Genomic DNA, 10,650 nt, shown 5'->3' on the forward strand with positions numbered 1-10,650 from the left:
AGCTTTTAGAAAAACGCATTTAAGTGAAAAACATTAGCATGTGTAATGCCTGCCAGCAGTTTATATTAAAATGTTTTAAAAAATATTTTTAGTGCAGGTAGAACAAAAACTTGAACACAGTTTGACGAAGAAAATTTCATAGCATTTAAAAATTAGAAAAATAAGTTGTTGTTTTTTTTAAATCTGCGTGCCCCAAACCCCTTAATTAATATTGTTCCTGAAATGGTGTAGCGGCTACATGAAATCGGGGAAAATGTTTCGACTAGCGGTTGAACAACACTGGTATAGAGCCCAAACGCATCGCTTACGCGCATGCACATAATGTTTGTCTTATTTTTATCAGGAGTTCAGAATATTATCAGTATGAGTATTTTTTGTTATAAATCACTGGTTAAAACAGGATTCAAAAGAAATGTATTAAAACAAAAACAAAAAAATGCGAAAAGCAATAAAAATGCAAATGCTCATCATTCCAATCGAACACGATTCAAGGAATATTGATTCTCAAAAAAAAAGAAAAGAAAAAGAGAAGGTTGCGACATCAATTTCTCCAAGTGGCATTCTTCAGGAAATGACTGTCATTAATTCTCACAGTTCGGGGCAAACTAACAAGAGCTATACATATATAAGATGCCAAAGGAGGGGCGGGAGGGGTGAATTCCCTAACATAAGTCTTATCCGAACGTAATGGCAGAGGGGATAATCAGGTAAAAAAAAGCAATAAACCGCGCCCATTTTCGGTCTATCTAATGGGGAGGGGGGGGGGAGAGGGAATCTAGAAATGGGGAGGACCTTAAAAAAATAAAATGCGATTCTCAAATATTTTATGTATTTTTTTTTAAAAAATGCAAAAAAACAACCCGTTATAAGGAAAAAAATAATAATATATATATTTTTAAATACATGTTACTGCCAAAGCCCGAAGTGCGGCCACTTCGAAAATTGGCCGGGAGTTCGGTTCGAAGTCCGATTTTCAAGAAATGATTCTCGTTTTTGCCAGCCAATTTGCGAAATGGCCGGAGATCTCTGGCCAAAGTTAGATGTGATGATGGCAGACGGTGCAGTAGGCACGAAATCCATGTTTTCCATCTTCAATGTGTGTGTGTGAGATACATGCATGGCATGATTATAAAAATGTAGTGTTGGGAAAAGTTTGAGAGAAAAAAACAGTTTTTTATAATAATATAGACGTATTTTATCTGTCAAAACAAAAAAAAAAATTCTGTTAAATTTTTAAGAAAAATGACTATTGCATCGGAACTGTGGTTTGATTGGTTGCCCATAGCTAACGTGGACACGTGTAATTATCTAGAAAAAACACGCCAACTTGGCGATGATTCAGAATCATACTTTTTGTTATCGAACTTTGGCCAAACAGGTATCTCCGGCCACTTCACGGCAAAAGTCCGAAATTCGGACATTAGCCGGATCAATTTACAACGAAATCGGCCAATTCGCGAACTGGCTCATTTCAGGCTTTGGTAGTAACATATGTTAAGGAGTTTAAGGTAAATGTGATAAATCGATTATTATGCTACTATGCATAACAACTATTAACCGGTTATTACCCCTAATCTCACCAATCGTCTCGATAAGTTTGGTAAATTTCTCACTTTTACTGGTGATTATGCATAATATTCCGGTGTCCGTAAATTTGACAAAAAGAAATTATCACTTTCAAACGGTGATTATTCACGCTACCAAAGTGTCGTCAGTATATATGATAAATTCTAAAAAAATTGCAACTTTTACTGGGAATTATACATAACACCCAAGAGTTCTTATTAAATTTGATAAATGCTTTAAATTTATCGCTTTTACTGGCGACTACGCCAAGGCTGGGCAAATCCCAAAAAATTGGTATTGGCGCTTAAAATTTTCTTTGTGTTTTACTAAATTGTGCTGGCTAAGAGCCAACACAAAATGTTTGGAATTTATAGCAGCATATCTGCCAACGTCAAAAAGGGGGGATCACTATACCCTGAAAAAGTCATTATTTTGAGTCTTCTTCTTGTGTAAAAAAATTTTTGACACCTAAAAATTTTTTCTGGAACCTAGATTTTTTTGTGATTTGTCCAGCCCTGGACTACGTATGCATGATTCCCCATGTTGTTGCATTTATTACATATGGAAAAAAAAAAAAATCCCAAACGTGATGAGTCTAGTATGTTTGATTAAAATAGAAGGGCCCCCGGTATAACGAATTCCTATTTAATAGATTTCATAATTTTGTAATTTTTTTTTTTTGAATCCTGCCTGTGCGAATATTTGTGTCGACCCCGTAATAATTATTTTTATCAATTCAACGAATAAAAATATCTATTTTATTTGATTCGTTAAATTGGGGTTTTCCCGTATTTTCAAAACTGGAAACCTTTGTAGTAAACAAGAAAAGATGAGTAGAGTAGGTCTCCCTTTGTTCATTCGTTACATCGGGGTTGTGCGATAGTAAAAAATTGTTAAATAGGAGTTCGTAATATCGTGGTCCTATTTCAGATAAAAGTTATTTGGAAATGGTGATTATGCATAATTACCGGCAAATGTAATAATTTAGTACGATTTTTCATGTTCACCAACGACGCTTGGGTGTTATGCATAATCACTGGTTAAAGAGATAAATATCGGGGAAATTTATTAAACCGACCAAAATGGTCGTTGATTATGCATAGTAACGGGATTTATCACATTTACCGTAACAGGTACACACACACCACGCTGTACATAATAATAATTCTCCATCTCGCGAAATATAGCAGTCGCGTCCCGTCGATGGCGGAAAAACGGCGTTTGCAACGCCCAATTACATGTTCAAAAAACCGTAAAGATAAAGAACTGGCGGTCTTTTCTTTTTTCAAAAATATATTCTTGCCTATCTCCCCACAACACCTCGTTTTGTCAAAAGAAAAGAAAAAAAAATGAGAAAGCTATCTTATATTTGTGCCTCCCGTCCTCCCTCCCCCGTTCAATTACATCTTTCTTATTCACTTGTGGTATTCGTCCAGGAAGCTATTATTGGATTTCGTATAGCAGTGAACTATGGAGAGAGAACATGAGTAAAAATCTAAGATAAGGACATAACAAGTGAAAAAAAGAAGACGACAAATATTAATATCTGTTCGTAAGCTTTTGCAGAACTGAAAATAAAAGCGCCAGTTGGCCGGGCTTTGACACAAATCACAGGCACTCTCTATCTCTAGGAGGTGCTGCACCAGGTCGCCATGACAATCGGCGCCTAAACTTTTCTGTATGTGATTGGAGTGATATAAAGCATACATGCTCTCAACAAATGGCCCTCGGAGTCATTTAATGTGGCTCACGGCCCCAAACCTAATTTTGTAAAAATGATTTAAGCGGCACATTACCAGACCACTTGAGTTACCTACGGTAAATTTACAAATTATTACTTGAGTGCATTGGCGCACGCAAAGGGAGGGAGAGTTTGGGGTTCTATTCCCCCCCCCCTCCACAAGCCGAGATTATAGTGTTATTGTGCAGGAAAAACGTAACCCCCCCCCCCCCCGAGAAGGAAAAAAAAAATTCTGCGTACGCCTATGCTTGAGTGACCTGCGGCATATTTACACACTACTCAAGGGGTCAGCGGAACAGTTTCAGACCACTTGAGTGGCCTGCGGTACAATTACAAATAACTTGAGTAACCTATGGTAAATTTACAGATTGCTTGAGTGACCTGCGTCATATTTACAGGTCACTTGAGTGATCCGCAGCATATTTGCAGATCGCCTGAGTGGCCTGCGGCATATTCACAGTTCACTTGAGTGACCCGCGGTGCAGTTCCAGATCATTCAAGCGGCCCGCGGCACATTTCCAGATCACTCGAGTGGCCCGAACTTCCAAAAGGTTGAGCACCCTTTGATATAATAAAGGGTGCATGTCTCGCGCCTAGAAGTGGAAAAAATATTTAAGCACTCACTCTTCTTATAACCGTACCACAAATTTTCGACACCAAATTGGCGCACTCTAACTTGTTTCTTTCCGCACGCCTTACTAAAAAAAAATTATGGAAATGATAACACTGAAGAAAGTATTTAACGCTGAACACAGAGGGAGGCATACATTTGTATTAATTCCACGTGGAAAATTTCAGGCTCCAATACCAATTTTTAAGTTGCCATGGCGACCTGGTGCCTGAGATTTGTCAAGCCCCGGTGATTATAGAATATCTCAATACATTTATATACTCTTGAAATATAGGTGGAAAAATTGGCCTACCTTTGCTTTGGACGTCTTGGGAACAGCTGCCGTAATGTCCACTGCGTACACATCCAGGTGGAAAAAAGTAGCTCCATTTTCCCTGTCCAGCACAGCAGCGGTGGATATGACACCGCTGTATCTGTTGATGGCGAAAACACGATTCTGAGCCAATCCCGAGGAATCGGCCACTGCAGTCAGGAAATATTCCAGTTGTCTTTCAGGTTGACCGCTCATCTCGGCGCGCACATTCAACACGCTGGTGCCCACGGGCTTGTTTTCCAGTATGACGCCCGAGTACTCGGACGACGAGAAAACTGGACCGTCACCGTGTCTAGAAGTCCCTATGATGGTCACTTTGTTCCTGGACGACTTCCTGACCGACACCACGGCCTGGTCGGTGGCTTTCACGGTCAGGGTGTAGGAGACCGCTGGCCTTTCTACTGGCCTGGAAAGGTACAGGTCGCCTGTGCTCCGATCGACTGTGAACAGCCCGGAAGAATCGCTGCCCTCAAGCTCGTACGTGATCATCCCGTTGTTATTGGCATCTGGATCGTTAGCCGAAAGGGTCATGATCCGGTGACCCTTTTCGGATCCCGCAGGAAGGACACCGGCGTCCATGGACACAAAAGTCGGTGCGTTGTCGTTTATGTCCTCAACAATGATGGTCACTGTCCGTTCCGCGGACAAACGTTTGGAAACGTCCTCCGCTTGGTCGGTGGCCACGATATTGATTCGGAAGGTGTCACTGTATTCCCTGTCAATAGGTTGGGCGGTGAAGAGCACGCCCGTCTCAGGTTGGATCGCGAAATGTCTGCCTGGTGGATCCTGGGACGCCACACTGAACAGTATTTTCCCGTTGACGCCGGAATCTCTATCCTGGGCAGTGAGGGTCACCACCGGAGTGTTTGGTGGAATGCTCTCTTCGATCTGACGAACGACTGTCGTGCTGGAGAACCTGGGGGCGTTGTCGTTGACGTCCAGGATCTTGACGGCCACCTGTATTGTAGATGCAAGGCGAGGCGTGCCCCCGTCAGTAGCAGAAACGTTCAAGATGTACATGTTCTTATCTTCGTAATCGAGGGGTCGGGCAAGGTAGAGGACACCCGAAGGGCCGTCGATCCGGAAAGTCTCCTTGAAGTTGCCAGATGCTACGAAGAACGTGACTTCGGCGTTGACCCCGAGGTCAATGTCAGTAGCGGTGAAGGTAAATATCTTCGAACCAACAACTGCGTCTTCTGCGATGTCTATCTGCTTCATCGTGGCGTTGTTGAACTGAGGCGGATTGTCGTTCTCATCAAGCACGTGAATCATCACGTGTTCGGTAACGTTGTGGCTGACCTCTTCGCCCATGTCTCTGGCCATCACGACCAGAGCATACTTGGCGATCTTCTCTCTGTCCAGAGATTTGGCCAAGCTTATCTGTCCGTTCAGGTCGTCGATCTGGAAGGCACCGTCGATATTTCCGCTCACGATGGAGTAATGCACATTGCCGTTTATGCCGTCGTCCGCGTCGAGGGCACTAACGCGGATCAGTTGAGTACCGACCGGTGAGCTCTCAGACACTGATGATTCGTAAGGCGTTCTCACGAACTTGGGGACGTTGTCGTTGACGTCAGTGATGTAGACCACAACTTTGGCCTCGTCCCTGAGGCGTATGACGCTGCCGTCCAACACCACGGCCTCCATGACGATGAAGTCGTGTCCCGACGCCTCCATCAGTTGTTCTCTGTCGAAGTAACGTAGAGTCCTGACGAATCCCGTCTTGGTGTTGACCACAAAATCGTTCTGATTGTTCGTTATCGAGTAAGTGAGTTCCGCGTTCCTGCCCTTGTCGGCATCTTCAGCGGACAACCGTCCCACGTAGGTGTCCGGTGGTTCATTCTCAGCGACGAAGAACTCGAAGGTCTTATTGTCAAACATGGGGCTGTTGTCGTTTTCGTCAATGATATGGACGACCACCTGCACAGAGGAACTCCTCGGGACGGTGCCGTTGTCCTTGGCCTCCACGGTAAGGGAGTAATAATCCCGTTTTTCTCTGTCCAAGGGCCGTTTGACGTACAGAAAACCGTCCGGGAAAATACCAAAGCGGTTATCATCGTTTCCGGCTGTTATGGAGTACAGGAGCTGCCTGTTCTTGCCACTGTCCCCGTCGGTTGCCCGGAGCATGTAGAACCTGTCGTTGACGGGCACCGATTCCAATACGGAAGTCTCGTAGGCAGAATGGTCGAAGACGGGAGTACGGTCGTTGACGTCCTTGATGACCATCGTGAGAGTCAAACGAGTGGATAGAGATGGCACCCCGAAGTCCCTCGCGACGATCTCCACCTCGTATTTGCTCCCGACCTCTGATCGCACCGGTCGGTTCAGGTATATCATCCCGGACGCCTTCTCAATATAGAAAGTGTTGTGCTGGACGGACGTCAGGGAGTACTCAACCCTTCCGTTCAGCCCGACGTCCAAGTCGTTCGCCTTCACCAGATACACTTCGTGTCCGACCGGGAGGTCCTCTTCGACCTCTATAACTTCCGGAGGCTGTTCGAATGTAGGCGGATAGTCATTCAGGTCAGTGATGGCGACACTGACGTTCGTCTGGGCGTAGCCACTGAAGTCGTAGGCGACGATCGTGAGTTCGAACCTGGACTGTTTCTCGCGGTCTATAGTCCTGGCAGTGCTGATAACACCCTGAGTCTCGTCTATCTTGAAGCAATGGTTGTAGTCACCGTCGGTTATGGCGTACTTCAACTCGGTCCTCACTGAACGACCAATCGAAACACGCCCTATCTCTCTGCCAACGTTCGGTTCGGTTCCCCGGACGTCTTCCTCCACTACGAAAGCGTAGTCTTTCCCATGATCGAACTGCACTATCCTGCGTTGGGCGTCACTCAGGAAAACTGTCACTATGGCCTTATCCTGCATGTTCCGGTCGTCCGGGTTCGAAACTGAGACTATTATTTCGTATCTCGACATGTCTAGCTTGCCCAGTTGGATCTTGGTCCTCACCACACCAGTGACCTCGTCGACCTCGAACTTCTGATCACCACCACTGGCGAGTGCGTACTTCATCTCGGCGTTTCGGCCGACATCGGCATCAGTCGCTGTCAGATGCGCCACGACTGTCCCGGCCGGCTCATTGAACATGAGGTAGTGGAAATACTGCTTCGGGTAGAACATGGGCTTGTTGTCGTTGACGTCCAGCAATGTCACGTGCACCACGACCGTAGAGCTGAGGGCCGGGTGCCCCTGGTCTTTCCCAATTATCTTGAGGGCATAGACGTCGATTTCCTCTCGATCCAGTTGCTCGACAACGCTGATCCGGCCATAGGTGGGGTCGAGGGCGAACTTCTTTGGGTACGTCCTCTCGACGTCAGGGTGGAAGTGATACAGCACACTGCCGTTGGTTCCCAAGTCGTTGTCCGCAGCCGTGACGACGGCTACCAAGGTGTTCGGGGGAGCGTTCTCCATCAACGTCACGTTCATGTTCGCCTCGGCAAACGACGGAGCTTCGTCGTTCTCGTCCAGTATCTGTACCCGCAGGTACGTGTAAGTCCATTTCGGGTTCGGACCGCCATCACGGGCAGATATCTTCAATTCGATGTAGTCTTGATCTTCACGGTTCAGGAGTTGGGAGGTGGTCACTAGACCAGTCTGGGTGTCGATGTCGAACCATCTCCTGTCGTTACCAGAGACGATGGTGTAGTATATCTCGGAATTGATACCGGTGTCTTCGTCGGTGGCGCTGATACTGGCAACGTAGCTCCCGATGGGAATCGCCTCGCTCAGGACGGCCGAGTATTCGTTTTTCTCGAATATCGGCTCGTGGTCGTTGACGTCATTCACGTGAATGATCAGGAAAGCGGTGGAGCTCCTCGGGGGAATACCACGATCCGTTGCAGTGATGGTCAAGTTGTATTTACCGATCTGTTCTCGGTCGAGAACGCCGTTCACGCGGACTATGTCGAAGCTGGGGGTCGATTCCAGCCGGAAGTGGCTCAGTTCATTCCCTCCTTGTATTTCGACCCACGTTTCGCCATTCGGTCCCTCGTCGAAATCGATCACGCTAACAGCAGCTACCACCGAGCCATTCTGCGCGTTCTCGTCGACAGTGGCGTAGCTGGCAGTCGAAGGGAAGAACCTGAAACGAATTATAGGATCGTGGTCGTTGGCATCCAGTAAGTTGACAGTGACGTAGGCGCGGCCATCCTGACGGGGAGAACCGTGGTCCCTCGCAAAGACAGTGAACACGCAACTTTTGGGACACTTGTCCGGTGACTGACAGTTCTGCTCACACTTCAACAGTTCCATCGTAGATATTATCCCGGTTTGAGGGTCCACCGTGAACTGCCTTTCGGAATCACCCAGGAAGTAAGTGATCTTCGCGTTGTCTCCCAGATCGTTGTCCGTGGCTCGAACCTGCAACACGCTCGTACCAGGAGGTACGCTTTCGTTCAGGCTGACGGAATAGTCACTGTGGTCGAATATCGGAGGGTTGTCGTTGACATCCAAGACGGTGATGTTGACCTGAAGGTAACCGAACCTCGGAGGGGTCCCGCCATCCTGAGCAGATATGTTCAACTGATAGAAAGATTTTGATTCTCGGTCCAACCGCCCCACGGTCTCAATATGCAGATACGGCGTTTCGCCACTAGGGTTGGTGGTCACAACGAGTTGGAACTTGCCGTCATCATTGCCAGAAACGATCTTGTAGTCAGTGTTGACATCGTTGATGCCAACGTCCCTGTCCGTCGCCGTGTCTAATATCACACGCGTCCCGACATTAGCGCTCTCGGAGAAGGTGACGGCTAGAATCGGCTCGGGAAAATACGGCGAGTTATCGTTGATGTCGATGATGACGATCCTGACCTCCAGGGGGTACGTGGGCTGACTGCTCAGGATGACCAGATCGAACCTCTCGCTGGACAACGCCTCCCTGTCGATCTCCATCGACGTCGTGATCACCCCCGTCGTACCGTTCAGGTGGAATTCCGGGGGCCTCTCGTTGAATCGGTACGTAAAGTTCGGTTTGGTAGGTATCTTGCCTATAACGGTACCGGGCGGCTTCCCTTCCTCCAGTTCGAACTGGACCCTCATGTCCGCCTCGCGAGAGCGCATCGTCAGCCCCGTCGATTTCGGACCGGGGCCCTGGCCCTGGGCGAACTGCACTAGAAACAACAACAACAGCGACAGATATATCAAGAACTGGTTCGCTCTGTAGTAATGCCCGGCGTTAGTTAGATCAGTGACCGGTGGCACCGCCATGCCCAGCTTTAATTTAGGCTTGTTTATCCTGAATTTCAATGTCCTGCTCTTCTCGTAAATTCGGTCACCGCCGCTGCCACCTGCGCCGTCATCAACACACTCGGCCATTATCATTAAAAGCTAGCGGCTTCTATTTGGTTCAAACTATAATACCCTACCATCATTTATCCTCGAGAAAAAATAATCTAATAACATCTAAAATAGTCATATATACGGACAACATAAACAGCACGACTTACCCCACTGCATACCAGGGATGGGCGACACAACTGTATTTCCACATTTCTAGCGGAGAATCGCATCACACAGAACAACGTACACAACAACCATGCTGTCTTTTTTTTTTTTTTTTCGTATACAAATAATCCAGAGCTTGAATTAATAATTTCGAAGAAGAAAAAATCCCCTGTAGAAGTTTGCGGACGGATTATCGCGACACACAAATTCCGGATGATCACAGTGGTGAGCTTGTGGCAATAATGTCGGCTGATAATAATTGAATAATAATAATTTTCGTGAATATAATCCGAGCTTTTTTGTTGTTTTCCACCGGTTGATATTCTCTCTCTCTATCGGGATCGACGAGGTAGGGAGAGAGAGAGAGATCGGAGGCACACTGAGGATATGTAAAAAAACACAACAAGGCAACAGGTTCAGGCGGAGGAGCACATGAAGAAAGATGATGATGAAGAAGAAGAAGAAAGTTCGGCTTTTAGATCTCGGTCCTTCTCGACGAACGGTCCATTTCTTCGGCTGGATATCGTTGGAGAATCGTATCAGTAATAATAATAACACGTGAATCCATTGAACACAAATCCCCGATTGTTCGAGAGAGAATCGTTCCTTCTTTTTTTTGTCCCCCCTCTCAAGATCGGCGCGTATGAACACAAGAAAAACGAATAGAAAACAAGGCTTGGTGTGTGTGCGACCGGCGCCGATACCGATCGAGGGTCAACCTGCTTACTAACTGAGAGGCGCATCGGCGGTCGCGGATGGCTACACGGTTTTCTTCCCCCCTTTCTCCTTCCTTCTCCACACAGCTCCTCTCTCTCTCTCTTACCTCCGTTTCTTCTTCTTTTTCAGGGTTGCTGCAATCTCAGCAGGTGGAGGAAAAACTTTTCTGTCGCCAAGTTTGGCAATAAACGCGCATAGGAGGGTTTTTTTTTTTTTTAATTGTTTATA

The 10,650-nt window shown here is 46.5% G+C and overlaps 1 protein-coding gene across 1 annotated transcript in view; it reads right to left on the reverse strand.

The window, feature by feature from the left end:
• The window catches only part of ft (cadherin-related tumor suppressor fat), a 188,040-nt gene extending 177,599 nt beyond the window's left edge, over positions 1 to 10,441 (reverse strand). Inside the window, exon 1 of the mRNA XM_089250010.1 lies at positions 4,231 to 10,441. Coding sequence (XP_089106136.1) covers positions 4,231 to 9,582 — 5,352 coding nt within the window. The 5' untranslated portion in view covers positions 9,583 to 10,441. The remainder of the gene's footprint in view (positions 1 to 4,230) is intronic.
• Positions 10,442 to 10,650: the final 209 nt, after the last annotated feature.

This window comes from Pholcus phalangioides, unplaced genomic scaffold, assembly GCF_987345545.1.
Source record: "Pholcus phalangioides strain wild (caught in Gottingen) unplaced genomic scaffold, Ppha-v1.0 ptg000022l_1, whole genome shotgun sequence".
NCBI lineage: Eukaryota > Metazoa > Arthropoda > Arachnida > Araneae > Pholcidae > Pholcus > Pholcus phalangioides.